The 25442-nt window shown below is 44.6% G+C and overlaps 2 protein-coding genes across 4 annotated transcripts in view; one reads left to right on the top strand and one right to left on the bottom strand.

The window, feature by feature from the left end:
• Positions 1–22240, bottom strand: part of LOC139477900 (uncharacterized) — a 76062-nt gene extending 53822 nt beyond the window's left edge. Inside the window, exons 1-5 of one of the 2 annotated variants that reach the window (XM_071260334.1) lie at positions 22150–22240; positions 8007–8056; positions 6879–7184; positions 3945–3978; positions 3584–3828 (exon numbers count right to left, since the gene is read on the bottom strand). In XM_071260334.1, the coding sequence (XP_071116435.1) occupies positions 3584–3828; positions 3945–3978; positions 6879–7184; positions 8007–8034 (613 nt within the window). In that variant the 5' untranslated portion in view covers positions 8035–8056; positions 22150–22240. Of the gene's footprint in view, positions 1–3583; positions 3863–3944; positions 3979–6878; positions 7185–8006; positions 8057–22149 lie in introns of both variants that reach the window. The other variant, XM_071260333.1, reaches the window with a different exon arrangement.
• LOC139477906 (uncharacterized) lies at positions 15489–16848 on the top strand. Of its 2 annotated transcripts, XM_071260345.1 has the most exons (3): positions 15489–16058; positions 16157–16389; positions 16738–16848. In XM_071260345.1, exons 1-3 carry the CDS (start codon positions 15595–15597, stop codon positions 16746–16748), a joined length of 708 nt encoding a protein of 235 aa, XP_071116446.1. In that variant the 5' UTR covers positions 15489–15594; the 3' UTR covers positions 16749–16848. The 2 variants fall into 2 exon arrangements, with proteins under 2 accessions (XP_071116446.1, XP_071116445.1); XM_071260344.1 differs by having other exon boundaries at positions 16157–16848.
• Positions 22241–25442: the final 3202 nt, after the last annotated feature.

The raw sequence follows: 25442 nt of genomic DNA, 5'->3' as shown, positions 1-25442 counted from the left end.
GACTAATTAGTCTGTCTAATGTGTCCCTCACCTGTCACAGACAACCACAATATGACTAATTAGTCTGTCTAATGTGTCCCTCTCCTGTCACAGACAACCACAATATGACTAATTAGTCTGTCTAATGTGTCCCTCACCTGTAACAAACAAACACAATATGACTAATTAGTGTGTCTAATGTGTCCACCACCTGTAACAAACAAACACAATATGACTAATTAGTCAGTCTAATGTGTCCCTCACCTGTAACACACAAACACAATATGACTAATTAGTCTGTCTAATGTGTCCCCCACCTGTAACAAACAAACACAATATGACTAATTAGTCTGTCTTATGTGCCCCTCACCTGTAACAAACAAACACAATATGACTAATGAGTCTGCCTTATGTGCCCCTCACCTGCAACAAACAAACACAATATGACTAATTAGTCTGTCTAATGTGTCCCTCACCTGTCACAGACAACCACAATATGACCAATTAGTCTGTCTAATGTGTCCCTCTCCTGTCACAGACAACCACAATATGACTAATTAGTCTGTCTCATGTGCCCCTCACCTGTAATAAACAAACACAATATGACTTATCAGTCTGTCTCATGTGCCCCTCACCTGTAACACACAAACACAATATGACTAATTAGTGTGTCTAATGTGTCCATCACCTGTAACAAACAAACACAATATGACTAATTAGTCTGTCTAATGTGTCCCTCACCTGTAACACACAAACACAATATGACTTATCAGTCTGTCTCATGTGCCCCTCACCTGTAACAAACACAACACAATATGACTAATTAGTCTGTCTCATGTGTCCCTCACCTGTAACACACAAACACAATATGACTAATTAGTCTGTCTAATGTGTCCCTCACCTGTAACAAACAAACACAATATGACTAATTAGTGTGTCTAATGTGCCCCTCACCTGTAACAAACAAACACAATATGACTAATTAGTCTGTCTAATGTGTCCCCCACCTGTAACAAACAAACACAATATGACTAATTAGTCTGTCTAATGTGTCCCTCACCTGTAACACACAAACACAATATGACTAATTAGTCTGTCTAATGTGCCCCTCACCTCTAACAAACAAACATAATATGACTAATTAGTCTGTCTTATGTGCCCCTCACCTGTAACAAACAACCACAATATGACTAATTAGTCTGTCTAATGTGCCCCTCACCTGTAACACACAAACACAATATGACTAATTAGTCTGTCTAATGTGCCCCTCACCTGTAACAGACAACCACAATATGACTAATTAGTGTGTCTAATGTGTCCCTCACCTGTCACAGACAACCACAATATGACTAATTAGTGTGTCTTATGTGCCCCTCACCTGTAACAAACAACCACAATATGACTAATTAGTCTGTCTAATGTGTCCCTCACCTGTCACAGACAACAACAATATGACTAATTAGTGTGTCTTATGTGCCCCTCACCTGCAACAAACAAACACAATATGACTAATTAGTGTGTCTAATGTGCCCCTCACCTGCAACAAACAAACACAATATGACTAATTAGTCTGTCTAATGTGTCCCTCACCTGTAACAAACACAATATGACTAATTAGTGTGTCTTATGTGCCCCTCACCTGGAACAAACAAACACAATATGACTAATTAGTCTGTCTAATGTGTCCCCCACCTGCAACAAACACACACAATATGACTAATAAGTCTGTCTAATGTGCCCCTCACCTGTAACAAACAAACACAATATGACTAATTAGTCTGTCTTATGTGCCCCTCACCTGTAACAAACAAACACAATATGACTAATGAGTTTGTCTAATGTGCCCCTCACCTGCAACACACAAACACAATATGACTAATTAGTCTGTCTAATGTACCCCTCACCTGCAACAAACAAACACAATATGACTAATTAGTTTGTCTAATGTGCCCCTCACCTGGAACAAACAAACACAATATGACTAATGAGTTTGTCTAATGTGCCCCTCACCTGCAACACACAAACACAATATGACTAATTAGTGTGTCTAATGTGCCCCTCACCTGCAACAAACAAACACAATATGACTAATTAGTCTGTCTTATGTGCCCCTCACCTGTAACAAACAAACACAATATGACTAATGAGTTTGTCTAATGTGCCCCTCACCTGCAACACACAAACACAATATGACTAATTAGTCTGTCTAATGTACCCCTCACCTGCAACAAACAAACACAATATGACTAATTAGTTTGTCTAATGTGCCCCTCACCTGGAACAAACAAACACAATTTGACTAATGAGTTTGTCTAATGTGTCCCTCACCTGCAACACACAAACACAATATGACTAATTAGTGTGTCTAATGTGCCCCTCACCTGTAACAAACAAACACAATATGACTAATTAGTTTGTCTAATGTGCCCCTCACCTGTAACAAACAAACACAATATGACTAATGAGTTTGTCTAATGTGCCCCTCACCTGCAACACACAAACACAATATGACTAATGAGTTTGTCTAATGTGCCCCTCACCTGCAACAAACAAACAAAATATGACTAATTAGTCTGTCTAATGTGCCCCTCACCTGGAACAAACTAACACAACATGACTAATTAGTTTGTCTAATGTGCCCCTCACCTGTAACAAACAAACACAATATGACTAATTAGTTTGTCTAATGTGCCCCTCACCTGCAACAAACAACCACAATATGACTAATTAGTGTGTCTAATGTGTCCATCACCTGTAACACACAAACACAACATGACTAATTAGTTTGTCTAATGTGCCCCTCACCTGCAACAAACTAACACAACATGACTAATTAGTCTGTCTAATGTGCCCCTCACCTGTAACACACAAACACAACATGACTAATTAGTCTGTCTAATGTGCCCCTCACCTGGAACAAACTAACACAACATGACTAATTAGTCTGTCTAATGTGCCCCTCACCTGGAACAAACTAACACAACATGACTAATTTGTCTGTCTAATGTGCCCCTCACCTGCAACACACAAACACAACATGACTAATTAGTCTGTCTAATGTGCCCCTCACCTGTAACAAACACAATATGACTAGATAGTTTGTCATATGTGCCCCTCACCTGCAACAAACAAACATAATATGACTAATAAGTCTTGTTTCCCTTTATCACTATACGTCGTTCCTTTAAACAGGCCTTTCGAAATTTTCCTGATCAGCTTTGATTATATATACTGTGTACCTTATCAACCCGACAGTTACATGCGGTTATGGTCAAAAACAGTGTAATTATGTACGTAGAATAAGATTTTCCTTCCTCTTAGATGAGAAATATAAAAAATGGCCTACTTTAGTGATGAAGTCTTGTTAAAATTATAGATATTAGCCACTTAAGGTTTATTTTCATTTGTTTACATTCAACAGATTTAGTATTCAACGTAATACTGTTTATTGCTACGTTGAAATTCCAATCTTCGTTTGTCCAACTTTACAAGTATTAGTTTTCTAGTATTCATTCACTGGCCTCGAGAGCCTGACACTATTTGAAGTTGTTCAATCTGTGGTGAGTCAATAGCCTGGGTCCTTGATTGGATTCAACCTATTTACCTGTTTCTGCTTCACAGGACTCTCCTGTATATCTCCCTCTGCAGCCATGGGTACAATGTCCACTTCCTTGATGACAGATGTCCACAATACAGTTCCCGCCACACAGCTTCTCACATCGGTCGCCATGCCAACCACGCCGACATCCCCGAGTGCACGTTCCAGTGTCAGTCTGACAGAAGTTGGTGTTTCTGTCGGAACCCAGGGCACAACCTGGAGGACAGGCTTGATCGCATGTTTCCCCAAATCTGCCCCAGTCACATGGCCTGTAGGCAGTGGACACTGCAACACAGACTTAGCTAGTGAGAACACTATCAGACAAAACGTCCGTATATACATGTAAGTACATATCCCTTCACACAACCTGCCCCAGTCACATGGTCTGTAGGTAGTGGTCACTGCAACACAGACACAGCTTGTGAGAACACTATCAGACAAAACGTCCGTATATACATGTAAGTACATATCCCTGCACACAACCTGCCCCAGTCACATGGTCTGTAGGTAGTGGACACTGCAACACAGACACAGCTTGTGAGAACACTATCAGACAAAACGTCCGTATATACATGTAAGTACATATCCCTGCACACAACCTGCCCCAGTCACATGGTCTGTAGGTAGTGGTCACTGCAACACAGACACAGCTTGTGAGAACACTATCAGACAAAACGTCTGTATATACACGTAAGTACATGTCCCCGCACACATCCTGCCCAAGTCACATGGTCTGTAGGTAGTGGTCACTGCAACACAGACACAGCTTGTGAGAACACTATATAATGACCCGTTCGTATATACATGTAATTGTATATCCCTTGCACACATCTCATTTAATGCAATCCTGCAGTATAAGTCAATTATCCGATTCCGACTATATAATGAGCATCTGTTGATGAATCACTATCTAATATTGATGACACCAGATAATCGGGAAAAGGTGAGCTTATCCTGTCAGACACAAATGCAAAGGCAAGTCAATTGTTCATGGGACATATGATAAAGTCGGGAATTGCATCGGACATCATATTGGTCACGTCCACTTCAATCCTCCACTTCATCTCAGAAACTTATTCAATTGCAAGTATCCATCGTACTTGTTGGACACAGAATAATGCCCTATTCTTTTGGATTGAAATTTAGCTTTTACATGACAAATCATGATTTTACGAAAAGTAGACAACATATACAAAAGACTTTGAATAGCGGAAATACCCACTTGAACATATACACAAACACGGTTTATTGAGCAGCAGTTGTAACAAGTACATAAGAATGCCATTTAAAGAACAGGAGTTACACAATGGCCTTCCGGTGAGTTATCACTGCTAGGGTCAAGAGTTCTACCCACTTGTGTCAAACTAGACCAGTCCTATAAGTGAACTATTGTTGATTCATTTATTGTATTGCCTTTGAATGATACACTTTTGTTACTGTTACAGAAAATAAATCTGATACAGTTGTGGATTTATACACAGCTAATCACGTTGCAACACACAACCTTCAATAGACAATGCATTCAACAATGGGAAAATTGGTAAACCTAAATATTTAACAAAGCATTTTTAAAACTGTAAAAATCTGTAATAGTTGAATAGTCCTATGACACTAGCACCTGCCAATCTAATTTGTTCCATCTTATCAACATCTATACTAAGTGTCTATGATCTGACTCAACTCTTACACATAACTTATCAGATTCTGTGTTTATAGAGGTTATCACGCGTGTGTGTTTTGGGATGGTAAATATCCAGTATGAAGAATAAACATTGCGTTTTGCGAGCCTTGACGAGCTAAATACTGTAAATCTTGAAATTTATGCGTCTCCAATAAATACGACTGCTGACCCCTGGCTAAAAATGCGACTCCCCCGATCCCCAATCAAACAGCAAATGTCATCGCTTATTAGCACTTCATAAAGAACTTCCGTATTAACTATAAACGGTGTTTTCCTAAAATTAAACACACAGTTCATATGTTTATTCTGTTGACTGGCCTTAAGGAAATTCAAATGCAATAAAATAATTGAATCAACAACAGTTCACTGATTGGACTGGTCAATGATGCCTAGTGTGACACAAGTGGGTAGAACTCTTGACCCCAGCAGTGATAACTCACAGGAAGACCATTGTGTAACTCCTATTCTTTAAATGGTATTCTTATGTACTTGTCACAACTGCTGCTCAATAAACCGTGTTTGTGTATATATTCAAGTTGGTATTTCCGCTATTCAAAGTGTGCAATGAGGCCATCTTATTGCTTATAGTCATTTTGGAGACATCAATGCGAAGTTTCATTAAGGCGAACAAAGATCTCTCGCATTTCACGCATTTCATTCACGCTTGCGTTAATTTCAAGATTTACATAATGTCTATTCCTAATACAGGATATTTACCATCGCCAAACACACAAGCGTGAAAACCTCTTTATCATATAATGTCATACAGTTCTGCGCTCAAAAATCTCTTTCCATCTCTCACAAACATTACCTAAACATTTCCTGGAATGTGCCCAATAATATATACAACGTCAGAGGGTAAGTGATGTGTCAGTCCGACAGTGAAAGTAGCTAACACAGTTCCCACTGAAACCTCTTTCTGATACAGTGGAGTAACAACATATGTGCGAAACAACAATTGCCAACACAGATTCTTTTACTTGACTTTCCCGGCAATCCTTCTGTCCGATAGAGTAACTGCCCTTTATCAAGGGAAACTACTCTTCCTCTAGTCTATGAAACGTCACGGTCACAGTCAGACGTTGTTAACAGTCTGTCCAGTCATAACATTACGAAGTGCAGTCAGATGTACACACAGCGACAAAACGAGACAAATAAACAATTCGAAAATATTGCGGCCAAATCTAACTGTTGTAATTTGAGGAAAAAGTTCCAATCCGCAGAGGTCTTCAAGCACAAATGGAAACTCATTCCGCTTGGCTGGTAACCTTGCAAAATAGTTTTGCATTTATATCGCAAAAAGTTGCCACAACATGTAAAATGCCTTAACTACCTCACAGTTAGACAATAATTTTCAGTATATCAGACCAATATATTCTTTTGATGATGATAGCAATTATCCCTTTAGTTTCTCCAGATTCCCGATGGTTAATTTTGACTCGATCGCCGAGTTACAAGGGCAACGCCATGTTTGTTTGTAAACACTGAAAGTAGTCCCCATTTGACCTTTGATATTTGCATCTCTATCCACATATGACCCCAATGGAATCGTTTTTATTCATTGGCTTTATCCTGCCGACAAACCTGCCCATTATATGATTAATAAATGTGTCTATGTACCTGCTGTCTGTATCTGTGCACCTGTTGTTATGTTACAGAAATATCCAATGTATCCATCTATACATCCGAGGGTACATCCCCCATTGCCTTGGTTGCAGATGGTGCTGATGCAGTTCTGACTACAAAGTTGATCACAGTGGTCACCATGCCGACCACGAACACACCCATGTAAACACTCCCCAGTGTCTTTGTCACAGGGTCGGAGGTTTCTGCCAGGAAGAAGTCCACAGTGATCTGAACATAGTCGGTCACAGTTGTGTCCATACTTGCCCCACTCACACACCGGGACACCCTGTAGCACAGAAACTGAAAACAGAAGTGAAATGAGATACATGTCTACCTGATATCCGACGTGCTTGAAGCTTGCATGACAAGGCTAGTGATCATAGATCGTGGTCATGGCGGCCCAAGCCATCTAAGGAGTAAACACAAGTAACACGGGTACCCCAGATTCGCACTGATGATGTGTCCAGGTTTGTCAGCACCATATCCTGCTCGTGGCTTTCACCGAAGTAGGAAACGTCAAAGACCAGCTTCACGTAGGAATTTTCCCCCACATTTAGCTGACACGTCATTCAAAACGGTGTTAAACTCAAGTCACTCACATTTAAGATCATATGACTATGAGTATGAACCTTGGTTACTGAGGGTTACCAAATTCCACTGTCGGGACATAGATCTAAGACAGGTCGACTTCAGTCTAGTTAAACATAACAATGGTCACAGTTGAAGCTGCAATTGGTTAACTTGTAAATATGCATGTATGAGCTATATGATTTTGTTCTACCAGCTGTTGTTCACTTGCTTGATAAATATACCTGTATCAAAGCGTTGTATTTTAGCGTTAATGAAGCTGAAATCTATGTAAACTCTGTTCTCATTGTTACTTCTTACTGCCACTGTATATATTATACAAGTGAGTACGCTTGACGAGGTCAATATACAAAAACAAGAACCTTGGACAGGCGGAGATTCGGTCATACCACGGAAGGGGTCGGGCCTGAGGTCCGTGTTTCTGCATATTGACCTCGTCAAGAGGAATCACTGTTTTATATAATCTATATTTAGTCAGTGACACGGGTAAACATTTTTGTATCTGTACCATGTCGATATACAAAAGTCACTTACATACTATTATCAGCAACGATCCAAACATCACAGCATATAGCCAATCCCTTCTGTAAAATAAATAACATTAAACAATTATGACGACGTCACATAATTATTGTTGTGGTTGATTTTGAGCCAGGAATTCACTGGCCATTCTGAACAGTATGTTGTACAAGTGAGGCTGAAGGAACTCTAGGTCATTGTGAAAACTTATTAAGAGATTGTATATCAACCATGTCATGATTTCGATAAGAGAAACCACTCGAATCTGTTGATTCCAGAATCAACATATTTCCATGATTTCTCCATTACGTAATCGAGGCTCTAGATATGTGTGGGACAGACATAAGTTCATATCGGGTAGACAGCAGTAAGACTTTCATATTGCCATGGGTCAATCGAACGGCCATATGTATAGCTTGGTTATATATGCACTTTGTCTGTAGGTCTCTATTTTGTCATACAAGGAAACAAGGTGTAAGTAAATAGTGTAAGGTTGGGTGCTTGGACACTTTTTACAATATACAAGTAGTTAAGTACTTCGGTCTAGAACCCCTCAGGATTCTGGAACCACTCAGGATTCTGGAACCACTCCTGGCTTCTGATTGGTCGAGAGGATCACGTGACCTCTGTGACGTCACTTCCGGTCACGTGACCTGCGCAGTGCATGATGGGACTCTGCGCGTGCGCATCCAAGATGGCGTCGCTTCCGTTTCCGGTGGCGTGCGCCTCCAAGAGGGCGTCGCTTCCGTGTCCGGTGGCGTGCGCCTCCAAGAGGGCGTCGCTTCCGTGTCCGGAGGCGCGCGCCTCCAAGAGGGTGGCGCTTCCGTGTCCGGTGGCGCGCGCCTCCAGGGGTGGCGGTGGTGGAGGGAGGGAGGGAGGGTGGTGGTGGTGAAGGGAGGGAGGGAGGAAGGAAAGGAGGAGGAGACGGGTTCATGGTGTGGGTGGGTGGGTGGGAGGGTCGTCAAAGCAAAGGAGGAAAGTTGTCTTTCGGGAGAGATGGGTGGCCCTGAAAAGGGCCGTTTTGATGTTTACATGCATGTGCACGCCATGGTGCAAAGGCACGGGTGGACTTTCATTTGACGTCTGACAGGACACCTACTGGTGTGCGTTAACCGACGCACGTAGGTGTCCTTCAGCACAGTGCCGCAGTACACACATTCGAAAGTCCCATCCCGTGCCCTTGTGCCAAGGGCGTACACAGGCAGGCCCCCTTGGCATCTGTCGCATTGCCATGCTGGAGACCATGGTGGTGGTGGTGATGCTTCTTTCCACCCGGGCAAAGGTTGTTTCACTGTGGCGATTTCTAAATCCCAGTTTTCAGACTTGATGTTGTTGCTGTTGCTGTTGCTGCTGCTCATCATGATGAATCAATTTTACAAGTGACACTGACCCACTCGAATCCACTCTTGTTTTATAGGAGAGGTACTGACACCCACCCTCCTGGTTGGTTCGCCAGGCCGCAGCTCCGATTGGTTCGTTCCGGGGCCTGGCCAGCACCTCGGTTTTCCAAAACGGACCGACCCCTGTGTTTCTTTTCCATAGGAAATGGATTTTACCATGGGAGAGAAAGCACAACCCCGGTTCGGCCAATCAGAGCCCGCCATGGCCCGAGCGCGGCTTCTGATTGGTCGATAACCCAGGCTTCGGATTGGTCCGATTTCGATCCGGTTTTTTTTCTTCTTGGGTAGCCTTGGTATTTTTTTTTGAGGTAGACGGTCGTCTGAATGCTAAAGGAAGGTGGACCTTCATAGGTAGACATGAACGTGGGAATGCCTACGTGATGTACGTGTGTGTCACTCCCATGCCAATCGGAATGTCAATCGGAATGTCATGTGGGTTCTTTGTTTTGGATTGTTGTTTGGGTTGGTAAAGCAAAGGTGGAAAGTTGTCTTTTGGGTGAGATGGGTGGCCCTGAAAAGGGCCGTATTAACAGGAACTTGAACGGGAACTTGAACGGGAACGCAGGACACGGGAAACGTCGTCCTCCTAGGCAGCCGGCTCTGCTACGTCATTCGTGTACCTCTGTTTCTCTTCGCAGAGATAGTGTAGTTGTAGTTGCTTCTGGTGTTTCACCAGCCCGGTTAGCTTGAGGTAATCGCAGTCTGGGGACCACTTGTGATGTGCCGCCCAAGGATTGTCGTGGGGTGCCCATTGTCTCAGCCGCACACCACATTGGAAACAGCACACACCATCGGCACCCTGAGTGTAGACAAAGCCCGCATGAGCCATCTCTTCAGCAGTCTGATACATTTGCGTGGGCCACGTCTCAAACGAAGCGAGCCTTCTTTCAAAGCGCAGATAATAGTGCGATGGTGTTTGACTGAGCAGTGACACCGCCTCCTCGGCATGACTCTTACTCCAACATCCACGAGTATCTGTACCATCCATTCCCACATCTTCGCCACGCGTCGTCGTCGTCGTACCACTCTTCTTTGTTTCAGCCATTCTTGATTTTATCACATCAATTTTACAAGTGACACTGACCCATTCGAATCCACTCTTGTTTTATGGGGGAAGAACCGGATCGAAATGGGCTGCTTCCTGGTTGGTCCAAAACGCAACGCACCGATTGGTTCGTTTCGGGGCCTGGCCTGCACCTCGGTTTTCCAAAACGACCCGACCCCTGTGTTTCTTTTCCATAGGAAATGGATTTTACCATGGGAGAGAAAGCACAACTCGGGTCGGCTGCTGTGTTCTGATTGGTCGAGGCTGTCTTCTGATTGGTCGACAATCCAGGCTTCGGATTGGTCCGATTTCGATCCTGTTTTGGGGAAGGGTTGTCCATCCATCAGACGTTCAGACCCTCTTAGAGTACAGGCGTTCATCAGACACACATCGCTATCATGACGAGCAACCAAAGTACGCCCTATCGTTTGGAGAGGAAAGATACCACCCGCTCCAGACGGTTAAGAACTGCTAATCATACCTATCGTTTGACTTTCAACCCAGACTACTTGGACACCGTACCACCGGAACGCGTCCCCCTGGAACTGCCAGCTTTATTTGACAGGGTGATCGATGACTTTTATGAACAGATGTCAGGTCAGAAGGGAGATCGTATTGGTCTAGGTATCGATCATCCCGCTTTGAACACCCCCATACGGATTCCCTTTCGACGTTTTGAAGATCTCCATGGGCCAGATATTTTGCAGGCCGTGGAAAAAGTCCAACAGTCCAACAAAGACCTGAACATCGATGCCACCATGGATGTGACTTTAGTACATGTCGCAGATCCCGACAGGTTAGGATCGGGCAGTGGTGCTCCCCGGCTGAAAAACGTGATTGGACTCGAAGCTTTTTTAACACGCAAAAAGTGCATCGTACAGATCAAGAACGAAGATCAATCCTGTTTGGCACGGGCCCTGGTGGTGGCACAGCATTATGCCCACAAACCCCATCCTCTGACCCCAGCATGGAAAGCCCAGTTAGTGAGACTGACGAGAACGAATCGCGTCGACGTTCAAGGCCTACGGGCACGGGCCTTGTTTCGACGCCTTGGCCTGCCTGAAGGTCCCTGTCGGGGGCTGGACGACCTCGCACGCGTGGGACGGGCCTTGACCCTCCTGCATTATCAACTGAAAGTCTACAGTCAAGAGGTGGGTCAGAGACTGTTGTACAAGTGTGATGAGGCTCCACCTCACGCCACGGTGCTGCATCTATACCATCATGATCAGCACTACGATGTCATCACTTCCATGTCCGCTTTTTACGGGTCTGTCCATTACTGCGAACGCTGCGACAAACGTTACGACCATCCCGAAACCCATCCCTGCACCAAGGAATACCGCTGTCACCGCTGCTTCTACTCTAGCTATTGCGGACCCCAGGAAGAGCTCGGGATCCCTTGCTTGACATGTCAAGGTTGGTTCCCCAATCCAACGTGTTACACCCGACATCTCCAGTCACCGTCAGAGGGAAAACCCAGCGCCTGTCAATCGATTCACAGGTGCCCGAACTGTTTTCAGCTGGTCCGCGTCTTGGAGACCCCCATGGTTCACCACGAGTGCTTCGACGAAGAACATCCCTGCTTGGTGTGCCAAGAACCCATGACCCCAGACCATCGCTGTTACATGACGCCTCTCCGTGAAGAAAACGAGGTGGAGGAGGAGGAGGGGGAGGAGGGGGAGGGGGAGGGGGGAGAGGAAACGGAGAAGGAGGGGGAAGAGGAACAACATCACGTACAAGACGACGTCCAATACGTCTTCTACGATTTTGAATGCATGCAAGACACGGGGGAACACATTCCAAATTTGTGCGTGGTGCAACTAGGATGTGGACGATGCATCAGTGAAGTGAGCAAGAACTTGTGCGAACACTGCCCATGGAGAGAAGAAGGGTATGGTCCCAGCCGTGAGATCGTGTTTCGAGGGCCCACCACGCGACATGATGTGTGTGTGTGGTTGACCACGTTGTGTGAAATACCCAAGAAGAAGCCCAACCCGGAGGAAGAGGAGGTCAGCACACGCAAGGGGACAACAGCCCCCCTGGGGAAAAAAAGAAAACGGGATGGCACCCCCTCAAGAAAGGACGCTACCAAACGTCAACGGCATGCATCACCCCAGCAGGAGGCGGAGGAGACGGAAGAGGTGGAGGAGGTGGAAGAGGTCATGGAAGTGGAGAAAACAAAGAAGCCAAAGAACAAGAACACCTCCTGCCATACAGTCCCGAAGGAGGATCGCATTTATGTGATGGCCCACAATGCACGATCCTATGATTTACACTTAATCCTGAAGGGCCTGTCCCCCCTCCTGGTGACACTCCCCACCAAGATTCGACATGGCCAACAAATTTTGCAGATGACCCTGGGACGGCTGTGTTTCGAAGACAGCTTAAATTTCATCCCTTACCCCCTGAAAGCCTTTCCCAAGAGCTTTGGGCTGAAAGAAATGAAGAAAGGGTACTTTCCACACTTTTTCAATACGAGAGTCAATCAGACCTACAGAGGTCCCTATCCACCAGCCGTCACGTACGATCCCGATGGCATGTCTCCCGCGGAACGCTCAGCCTTCCTCCAGTGGCATACCCAAAAAGTGCAAGAAGGAGCCTTGTTCGACTTACAAGAAGAACTTTTAGCTTACTGCCAGAGCGATGTGGACATTTTGAGACGGGGATGCGCCGAATTCCGACAGAACGCCATCCACTCGGTGGGCATGGATCCCTTTGTGGAAGTGATGACAGCTGCTGCGTTCACCATGAAATCCTTCCGAAAACACGACCTGAAACCCAATACCATCGCCATTCTTCCACCTCAAGGCTACCAACCCAAGAGAAACTATTCCCAGGCCTGTATGCACTGGCTCCACTCTCTGATGGAAAGGGACCCCCATCTGCACCTCCAGCACGCCAGGAATGGCGGTGAAAAAGAGTTCACCTGTGGAGAGGGCCAACATCGGTACAGCGTGGATGGGTACGATCCAGCGACAGGCACCGTCTACGAATTCCTGGGCTGTTTCTGGCATGGGTGCAAGACCTGTCACAAGACCCGACGTGGAGAACCGCATCCCGTCCTGGGCAGGTCGTTGGGAGCCCGTTACACCGACACCCACTACCACTTGAGTCTCTTGAGTCAACACCCTGAGGTGAAACGGGTCGTCGCCCTGTGGGAGCACAAATTTACGAAAATGCAACGGGAGGACTCCGCTCTACGTGCTTTCTTGCAGGGACCCCACTGTCGTCACGTCCCCGGGCCGCTCAACCCTCGCGACGCCTTCTATGGAGGACGCACCAATGCCACGCGATTATGCTACGAAGCCCAAGAAGGTGAAACCATCAAGTACATCGATATTTGTTCCCTTTATCCCTACATTTGTAAGACCGGAGCGTTTCCCACGGGACACCCGACCCTTCTCCATCAACCCCCTGTGGACACGTTGTTTGAACTGAAAGGCCTGATCCAATGCCGTGTCCTACCCCCGAAACGACTCTACCATCCGCTACTGCCTTACAGATCGGGTGGCAAACTGCTCTGTCCTTTGTGCCGTACGTGTGCCGATACCCGGTCAGACTCCCCCTGCGAGCACACGGACGAAGAGAGGTCATGGGTGGGGACGTACGCCACCGTAGAACTCCAGGAAGCCGTGAAGAAGTATGACTACCGGGTGCTTCAGATCTACGACGTTTGGCATTTTGACACCTTTGCACAGCATGACCCCGACACCCAGCAAGTGGGACTCTTTGACACTTACATCGATCGACATTTCAAGGAGAAGCTCGAAGCCAGCGGATACCCCGAAGGATGTACGGATCACGACGCTTACATCCAGGAGATCTACGACAAAGAAGGCATTCGGTTGGACAAGGACCGCATCGAAAAAAATCCAGGACGCCCCACGATTGCCAAGATGCAACTGAATTCGCTCTGGGGCAAGTTTGGGCAACGGGTAGACTACAGTCAGAACGTCTATATGAACGATCCTGCACAGTACTTTGCTTTGTGGAGGGATGACCGCAATACCATCGAGGATGTGACCGTTGTCAACGAACACATGGTGGAAGTGACCTATACCCAGCAGAAAGAATTCCAAACCCCTCATTCTCATTTCAATGTCGCCATCGCTGCTTGGGTCACCGCCCAAGCACGTCTCAAGCTGTACGAGACCCTTGCCCTGGTGGGCCGCAGGGTCTTGTACTTTGACACGGACAGCGTCATTTACATTCATCGACCCCACGACGCGAATCCAGAGCTGGGTCATTCGTTGGGTGAGTTTACGGATGAACTGGACGGAAACACCATCAAGACGTTTGTGTCAGGAGGTCCCAAAAACTATGGCTATGAGTTAATGAACCCCAGACCCGATGGAACGCGCACGACCTGCAAAGTGCGAGGGTTCACTTTGAATTACCGAAACCAACGCCATCTCAACTTTGACACCATGAAAGGACTGATACTGGGACAACGGTCTGGGAAAGAGGAGGAAGAGAAAATCAGTTTGGATTACCCTCATCAGATCATTCGAAAAGGACCTCGGCACGAAAACGCACTCGTGACCCGTCCCACCCGAAAAGACTATCGTACCGTGTACGACAAGCGACGTGTCGTCTACGACGAAACCACAGGCCTACCTGTAGACACGCTCCCCTTTGGGTACAGAGACGACTTTCTATAATTTTTTGCATGACAAGGGGATCGAAACTGAATCGACATGAACCCCTTACAGAAAAAAAAAAACGGATCGAAATCGGACCAATCCGAAGCCTGGGTTGTCGACCAATCAGAGACCGTGCTCGAGCCATGGTGGGCTCTGATTGGTCGAACCGAGGTTGTGCTTTCTCTCTCACGCTACAAGCCTAACCCTATGGAAAAGAAACACAAGGGTCGGTCCAGTTTGGAAAAATGGAGACTCAGACCAGACACCGGAACGGATCAATCAGAAAGCAGGACCTCCGTGGCTTTTAATACGCCCGATGCTCTCCGGTCATCACTTTTCACTGAACGGACCAAGCAACCACATCGCCCCCTCTGATTGATGTTCCTCACGTTGTGTTGGTTGTTGGCGTTTTATCTGGAAGAAACACGTGTTTGGAGAGAGTACCATCAAGTGTTGACACACCTCCGTGAAGACTTGGAAAGAAACAACAACGAACAGAACATCCGGACAACATCATGTCGAAACGATTGAATGACAAGACACGAAGCGACATGAGTGGCCAAGGAAGCAGTGGAGATGGGAACGGTGACATGACTGCTGAACTGTGGGGTGAAGTGTACGACTTCCTGTGTTTAAAGATGAAGACCGACGACGCGTACGCCAAGTTACGTGCGAAGGGCGACAACCTGATGTGCGAACAGATACGTTCAAAGATGAGGAAGCTGACTGAACCCGAGAAAGGCACATCGAAGAAGACGATAAAGAAGATCCAGAAGAAAAAGACAAGCAAGCCCACAGTCGTTGTGATCCCCACATCAGCAGCAACACCCACCACCACCACCACAGCAGCAACAGCAACAACGGCTGCAGCGACCACAGACATCGAAACGATGGGGACATCCTTTTTGAAACCTGCAACGCCTGCAAAAAGACGATCACGGAAGAAATTATCTCTGAAGATCTCTCCTCAAGAACAGCTGTAAGTACCCTTGCTCTTCTTTGTCTCAGTCATTCTTGATGTGATTCATATTCATGACCTATTCCTATGATAAATGGACTCTGTCCTATGATTGACAGGACCCCTGATGTCAGTTCAGCCCAGGGCGTGCTAGAACAGTGGTGGGAACAAACCCCTCGGGAGCCCACCTATTCACCGAATGCCCCTGCTGTGACGATGGCGACGGGTGACCGTGAGGATCATGAAGCGCTCAAGCTGGCCACTCTCCCTTCCATGGATCTGGACACGCTCCCCCTGCTTGAGGCTTCTTGGTCACCAACATCCCCGGAAGATGTTCATGTCTACTCCTCAGGTACACCCCTGGTTTGCGATGATAATGAAGATGACAACGACGTTGACCTGGATCCTTATGGAGAAGCTCAACTCACTCCCCTACAACGCGGATGTCGTATTTGCCGACACAACAACATGCTAAGATACATCAGTTGCAACAGCGGGCAAGTGATGTGTCATACCTGTGGTCTGGAGCTCATAGACTGTACTTGTAGTATGTTGACCTATGACCGCATAATGACACATGATGACATGCCTATCACATCTGCTGAGGATCACATCTTATGGTGATCCTCCTCTTCACTCGAAGAACTTGTCAACACGTAAGCTGCAACCGTGATCAAGTGATGTGTCATGTCTGTTTCAGGGAGACCATAGACTGTACGTGTTGAACGGATGGACCTCTCACAGGGTTGAGGGAGGACCACCTCTTATGGGCTTGAAGATGGAAGAGGAAAACGTTGTCGCGTTATTGTTGTTGTTGTTGTTGTGGTTGTTGTAGGGACATGCAAAGCACTCCCTCCTCCATTGACTTTTCGTATTTCCATTGTATCTGGTTGTGATTGGTTTTTTCATGATTAAACAGTGATTGATTGAACTGACTCTTTGTGTCTTGATTGATCTCAACTCCAATAGAGTGCCGAACCGAGGGTAGAGGTTGAGTTGAGATGTCGTTGACGTTGTCTGTCCGTCTGTCTGTGCATCTGTCATGTCAGTGCACACCCAAGTGTAAAATTAAAATAAAAAATAGATAAAAGAGAAAGGCCATGCTTGAAAGATCAGCTGCCTGGTGTCGGTCATTCCTGTACGCATCGATCCCCACACCCCCTCCCCGTGTACCATGTCATGTCATGGATCGTGTCACGAATCATGCCGTGTGTCCGTCAACCCAAACACAGGATGACGTCACGTGATGAGGTGGAGGAGGTGGAAGCTAAGGTCATGACCTTCCGTGGAAGGGAGTAGGGTGGAGAGTTTCATAAAAGCAGGCGAACCCTCAGACCTTCTTTCAGTGAAGTCACCGTCATCATGGAGCAAAGACGTTCTATGAATGCCATGTCATCCTCCCGAGATGTCGTCACCGATTCCGAGTGGGTGTCTGAAAAGGCGAGAGAACAAGAAGCGAGAAAACGTTCCCTCTTTGGGGACGACACGTGGCGACTCAGTGACATTCTGGAGGGACCTTTTCCTTCTTACACCCTGTGTCATCCTTCTCATCCTCACTATGATTCATTTCAAGAACGTCTGAGATCTTTTAAAACGTGGCCTAAACAGATGACCCAGACCCCGTATGACATGGCCATGGCTGGCTATTTCTATCCAGGACAAGGTGACTGTGTGACCTGTTATTGCTGCGGTGTGGCACTCCGCCAATGGGAAGCCACAGACCAACCCTGGAAAGAACATCTGAAGCACGCCAAAGTGCCCTGCGAATACTTGTGTGTGTTTTGTCCTGATGGAGAAGTGAACGAAAAATACAGACGTTTGGTGTCCCAAGAAGCACGGAAGAGAAGAGTCGAGTGTCTTGTTCACCCCAAGTGACAACGTTTCTTTTTTCAAAGTGTACAGACGTTCATACCCCCAGTGTTCACAAAAGTCACAGGGACGGCCCCCTCATCCTGTGACTTTTTGTTTTGTGGTGTTGGTTCATGTGAGCGAGGGGATTAATTTTTTTTTAAAAACTCATAGTGGTGTTCTGTGGTCTGTAGGATGAAGAAAAACAAAACAGGATCGAAATGCACACCCCGATAAAAAAAAACCGGATCGAAATTGGACCAATCCGAAGCCTGGGTTGTCGACCAATCAGAGACCGTGCTCGGGTCATACGGGACTCTGAATGGTCGAACCGGGGTTGTGCTTTCTCTCCCATGGTAAAATCCATTTCCTATGGAAAAGAAACACAGGGGTCGGTCCGTTTTGGAAAACCGAGGTGCAGACCAGGCCCCGAAACGAACCAATCGGGGGCGCGGCCTGGGGAACCAATCAGGAGGGTGGGTGTCAGTGACTCTCCTATAAAAAACAAAACAAGAGCGAAGCCACTCACACACACACACACACTGCATTCTATGAAACCCATCATGCCAGCTCGATACAGTTGTATGAAGTGCCAGACCGACAGTCACAGTTACCTGTACTGCCCTGAAGTGACATGCCTCGAGTGTGGCACTCAAGGTCACCGTCACTATGTCTGTCCGAAGATGAACAGTCAAGAGAAGCAGGAGAATCGGAACCTGGGTCCCTGTTACAACTGTGAAGCCATGGGTCATTTCGCTGCAGATTGCCCAGAACCCAGTCGAAAGAAGACTTCCCATCGCCTGGACCACTGTTACAACTGTCAAGCCCTGGGTCATTTCGCTGCAGATTGCCCAGAACCCAGTCGAAAGAAAACGTCAGCAACACCGTCCACGTCGACACCCGTGACACCCGTGGCACCCGTGACACCCGTGACACAAGTGGTTCATCTCATCGAAGACGTGCACGTCGATGTCCTCGACCTAAAAGAATGCCTCGCACAACTCCGGGCGGACATCACACCTCTTGTAGAGAAAAGAAAACGGGCCAGAAGCCTCTCAAGAAAGCACGCTTCAAAGCGCCGACGACACCTTCAGTCCGAGGATGAGATGGAAGTAGATGATGAAGAAGAGAGATCATCTGAACAAAGTGACTAACGCATGGGGCCATGCTACCCCACTGTTTTTTACCAGTGTCCCATCGTTTGCAGTTTTTCCAGTGTTCCAGTGTTCCAGTGTTCCTGACGTTTCCTGTCGTTTCCAGTTTCCAGTTTCCAGTTTGTTTTCCAACGGCCCTTTTCAGGGCCACCCATCTCTCCCGAAAGACAACTTTCCTCCTTTGCTTTGACGACCCTCCCACCCACCCACACCATAAACCCGTCTCCTCCTCCTTTCCTTCCTCCCTCCCTCCCTTCACCACCACCACCCTCCCTCCCTCCCTCCACCACCGCCACCCCTGGAGGCGCGCGCCACCGGACACGGAAGCGCCACCCTCTTGGAGGCGCGCGCCTCCGGACACGGAAGCGACGCCCTCTTGGAGGCGCGCGCCTCCGGACACGGAAGCGACGCCCTCTTGGAGGCGCACGCCACCGGACACGGAAGCGACGCCCTCTTGGAGGCGCACGCCACCGGAAACGGAAGCGACGCCATCTTGGATGCGCACGCGCAGAGTCCCATCATGCACTGCGCAGGTCACGTGACCGGAAGTGACGTCACAGAGGTCACGTGATCCTCTCGACCAATCAGAAGCCAGGAGTGGTTCCAGAATCCTGAGTGGTTCCAGAATCCTGAGGGGTTCTAGACCGAGGTACTTAACTACTTATACATTATACTCCGACAACCCATTGTGCAGTACCTATTCCCTGGCTGTTGATCAGATAGTGGGACCTACCCTCTCCACTCACCCAGTTTCTACATTGTCACACATCCAAGTGGTTTGTGTTTCATATATTTTTTAACACATATTAAGATTATTTGACAAAGTGCAATTAATAAACATTTTAACACGCCTCATCAGATCGTGTTGGTTTTATGATTGTCTGGGATCATTTGTTCTCACACAGGGCATCGTTACAGCCAGTTTAATTCCACTGATTGAAATAAAGGAGACCAGTGAGGCCGCCTCATTATCGATCCATGCATAGAGATTAAGAGAGACAACAGATATCCACAAGAGCAATATTCTAGCAGCTCTAGTATTTGGTGTCTACATTTCACAATATTTTAGGTACAATCGAGCAGGTTCATTCTACGAAGATTTCAACGAGCTTCATACGATTCCTACCCAAAAGGTGCTTGATCAAGGTGACAACATTCAAGGCCTTTGTATGGCTTTCAAAAAGCTGTGATTGCAGACATGTGGAGAACATTTCCAGATTTGATGCCAGAAGCTTTCTATCTGTTTGGTTTGACTCTCTGTTTGCTGGTAAGCAACTACCTATCTACTGCGTATTTATTCCATATCTCGGTTTTGGCTCCATATATCCTTGTTATCGTCACCGTATGTCCGTGGTATCAGCTCCCAATCTACCGGATGTCAACACAATATCATAATTCTCTTCATCTATTGGCTGTTGAATCCAAATGCAATGGGTATTGAATATCTATCAACTGGGTATTGACTCCATACATACTGGGTATTGACCCTTTATCTACTTGAGCTTGACGAGGCACATAAGTAGCATATGGCATAGGCAGTGTTTAATGGGCAGAGCAATCTAATGAGAAAGGTGGCTGTTGTTTGAAGACGAATTGTCTTGTTAATTAATTTCCGTTTTCATATATGTTTATATTCTATTTGTTTATATTCTATATGTTGATATATGTTGATATTTCGACTACTTAGGTTTTTGTTAATCTATACAGCAAAAAATAATGAAATGAAATTTATAATCCATTTTGCACCATATATATGACATTTACTATTTCATAAACCAGTTTAAGCGCATAGTTAGACCACGTGCCACATGACACCATTGTCTCACAACTATTCAGAACTTTGAAAAATTTCATAGTCGAAGTGGATAAAAACTAGAAGGCCGCAATACATATCACAGGAAAGTGCAAATTACTGAAATAGGTACGCCCCTTCTATCCCTGTGTTCTACTGCCTTTACAATACATGCTTCCTGACTTCATTTATGGACGCTCTTAAAATGCATATAACCATAGTCCGACATCAATGTGATTATAAAATCACATTAAATATACTTTAATACTAACATGCGGCTCTAGTATTAGATTGCTATATGGAAGATAGCTACGCGATAAATCACAAAGAGTAAGGAAGAACGAAGCGTTGGTTATTTCACGATAAAACATTGTTCTATGTGCCATTGTTCTAGATTGAAGTGTCGACGTGAGGATTTTGAGAGTATGCGGGAAATACCAAACCTGTAACCCACCTGTATTAAATGGACTTGTCGAATGCTATTCAGTGAGTCATCGTTATTAAAATTAAGGGAACTATTTTTAAACACACTTGATCAACATCCTCAAAGAGGCTGTACGTAATGTTAATATAAGAAATATTTCTATCTTACAAACAAAACACTGCAGGGAGAATAAACTACTAGGGGCTGCAAACCTCATTGTTTATTCTCCCTGCAGTTTGTTATTGTACAATAAACAACAGCCACTCGTCGTTTATTTCTTAATGAACGTATGTGACGTCTGTGTTAGATGCTGTAATACTGTCACGCGACTCTAGTATTGTATTGCTACTGAACGTATGTGACTTTGCTGTGTTAGATGCTGTTGTACTGTCACGCGATTCTAGTATTGTATTGCTACTGAACGTATGTGACTTTGTCGTGTTAGATGCTGTTGTACTGTCACGCGACTCTAGTATTGTATTGCTACTGAACGTATGTGACTTTGCTCTGTTAGATGCTGTTATACTGTCACGCGACTCTAGTATTGTATTGCTACTGAACGTATGTGACTTTGCTCTGTTAGATGCTGTTATACTGTCACGCGATTCTAGTATTGTATTGCTACTGAACGTATGTGACTTTGTCCTGTTAGATGCTGTTGTACTGTCACGCGACTCTGATATTGTATTGCTACTGAACGTATGTGACTTTGTCGTGTTAGATGCTGTTGTACTGTCACGCGATTCTAGTATTGTATTGCTGTTGAACGTATGTGACTTTGCTCTGTTAGATGCTGTTTTACTGTCACGCGACTCTGGTATTGTATTGCTATTGCACGTACGTGGCTTCTGTGTTCGCCTTTTTCATCTCCAATGAAAGCAATATAGTTCTTACCTGATAATACACTCACGTTTTGACTCCCTTCACTTCACCAATATGTCCACCCCTCCTACGTCCTGCGCACTACACTGTAGCAAGGCATACCTCGACCCAGTAGATAACGCTGACGTAAACATTAGGTAAGCAAGCAATCTGAACAGATCAAAGTCCCCGACCCACACACACAGCCTGACATGTGATCCAGCTAGTAGAGGGAAAAAACACCGCATGATTTAAAGACTACTCGTTAAATGCACGCTCACACGCTATGCACAGGTGCCTCCCTTTACAGCAACCAGTCGATTTACCCCAGTGGTATAATCGAAATACTGTAGTGTAAGTATGTGCTGAAACACTCACTCACCCAAACTCACTCACTCAAAATATATTCACTCAATCACTGTTACTATATTCACTCTCACATCAAAAACTTACTCACCAAAATTCTTTCACTTATCCAAACATGTTACTCACAGACCTGATCTATATTAGCTCAGTCACTAAAACTATATTCACTCACTCATTCAAACTGTAATCGCTCACTCATTTGAACTATATTCACTCATTCATCTGAACTGTATTCACTCACTCATCTAAACTATATTCACTCACTCATCTAAACTATATTCACTTTCTCATCAAAACTATATTTACTCACTCATCAAAACTTCATTTACTCACTCATCTAAACTACATTTACTCACTCATCTAAACTACATTTACTCACTCATCTAAACTATATTCATACACTTATCAAAACAACATTTACTCCCTCATCTGCAAAAAAATCACTCACTCATCTAAACGACATTTACTCACTCATCTAAACTATATTCACTCACTCATCAAAACTACATTTACTCACTCAACTAAACTATATTCACTCACTCATCAAAGCTACATTTACTCACTCATCAAAACTACATTTACTCACTCATCTAAACTACATTTACTACTCATCTAAACTACATTTACTCACTCACCTGAAATACATTTACTCACTCATCTAAACTATATTCACTCACTCATCAAAACTATATTTACTCACTCATCAAAATTTCATTCACTCACTCATCTAAACTACATTTACTACTCATCTAAACTATATTCACTCACTCATCAAAGCTACATTTACTCACTCATCAAAGCTATATTTACTCCCCCACCTGAACTACATTTATTCACTCATCTAAACTACATTAACTGGGTCACCTCAAATACATTCACTCACTCATCTAAACTACATTTACTCACTCAGCTGAACTATATTCACTCACTCAGCTGAACTATATTCACTCGCTCATCTAAACTACATTTACTCAGTCACCTGAACTATATTCACTCGATCAGCTGAACTATATTCTCTCGATTATCTAAAATACATTTACTGAGTCACCTCGACTACATTCACTCACTCATCTAAACTACATTTACTAACTCAGCTGAACTATATTCACTCGATCAGCTGAACTATATTCACTCACTCATCTAAACTACATTTACTCACTCAGCTGAACTATATTCACTCACTCTGCTGAACTGTATTCACTCACTCATCTAAACTACATTTACTCAGTCACCTCAACTACATTTACTCACTCAGCTGAACTATATCCACTCACTCAGCTGAACTATATTCACTCACTCATCTAAACTACATTTACTCGCTCATCTAAACTACATTTACTCGCTCAGCTGAACTATATCCACTCACTCAGCTGAACTATATTCACTCACTCATCTAAACTACATTTACTCACTCATCTAAACTACATTTACTCAGTCACCTCAACAACATTTACTCACTCAGCTGAACTATATTCACTCACTCATCTAAACTACATTTACTCAGGCACCTCAAATACATTCACTCACTCATCTAAACTACATTTACTCGCTCATCTAAACTACATTTACTCGCTCAGCTGAACTATATCCACTCACTCAGCTAAACTATATTCACTCACTCATCTAAACTACATTTACTCACTCATCTAAACTACATTTACTCAGTCACCTCAACAACATTTACTCACTCAGCTGAACTATATTCACTCACTCATCTAAACTACATTTACTCAGTCACCTCAAATACATTCACTCACTCATCTAAACTACATTTACTCGCTCATCTAAACTACATTTTCTCGCTCAGCTGAACTATATCCACTCACTCAGCTGAACTATATCCACTCACTCAGCTGAACTATATTCACTCACTCATCTAAACTACATTTACTCACTCATCTAAACTACATTTACTCGCTCATCTTAACTACATTTACTCACTCAGCTGAACTATATTCACTCACTAATCTAAACTACATTTACTCACTCAACTAAACTATATTCACTCACTCATCAAAGCTACATTTACTCACTCGATCAGCTGAACTATATTCTCTCACTCATCAAAACTATATTTACTCAGTCATCAAAACTTCATTCACTCACTCATCTAAACTTCATTTACCACTCATCTAAACTATATTCACTCACCCATCAAAGCTACATTTACCAACTCATCAAAGCTATATTTACTCACTCACCTGAACTACATTTATTCACTCATCTAAACTACATTAACTGAGTCACCTCAACTACATTCACTCAGTCGTATAAAATACATTTACTCACTCAGCTGAACTATATTCACTCGCTCAGCTGAACTATATTCACTCGCTCAGCTGAACTATATTCACTCGCTCATCTAAACTACATTTACTCAGTCACCTGAACTATATTCACTCACTCATCTAAACTACATTTACTCACTCAGCTGAACTATATCCACTCACTCAGCTGAACTGTATTCACTCACTCATCTAAACTACATTTACTCAGTCACCTCAACTACATTTACTCACTCAGCTGAACAATATACACACACTCAGCTGAACTATATTCACTCACTCATCTAAACTACTTTTACTCACTCATCTAAACTACATTTACTCGCTCAGCTGAACTATATCCACTCACTCATCTGAAATATATTCACTCGCTCATCTAAACTACATTTACTCAGTCACCTGAACTACATTTACTCTCTCAGCTAAACTACATTTACTCACTCAGCTGAACTATATTCACTCGCTCACCTGAACTACATTTACTCACTCAGCTGATCTATATTCACTTACTCATCCAAACTACATTTACTCACTAAGCAAACCTATATTCACTCACTCTGCTGAACTGTATTCACTCACTCATCTAAACTACATTTACTCAGTCACCTCAACTACATTTACTCACTCAGCTGAACAATATCCACACACTCAGCTGAACTATATTCACTCACTCAT

Source organism: Haliotis cracherodii, unplaced genomic scaffold, assembly GCF_022045235.1.
Source record: "Haliotis cracherodii isolate W230 unplaced genomic scaffold, xgHalCrac1.p SCAF_37, whole genome shotgun sequence".
Taxonomy (NCBI): Eukaryota; Metazoa; Mollusca; class Gastropoda; order Lepetellida; family Haliotidae; genus Haliotis; species Haliotis cracherodii.
Note: the sequence above shows the minus strand (reverse complement) of the source record. Positions and strands in the feature narration are given on the sequence as shown.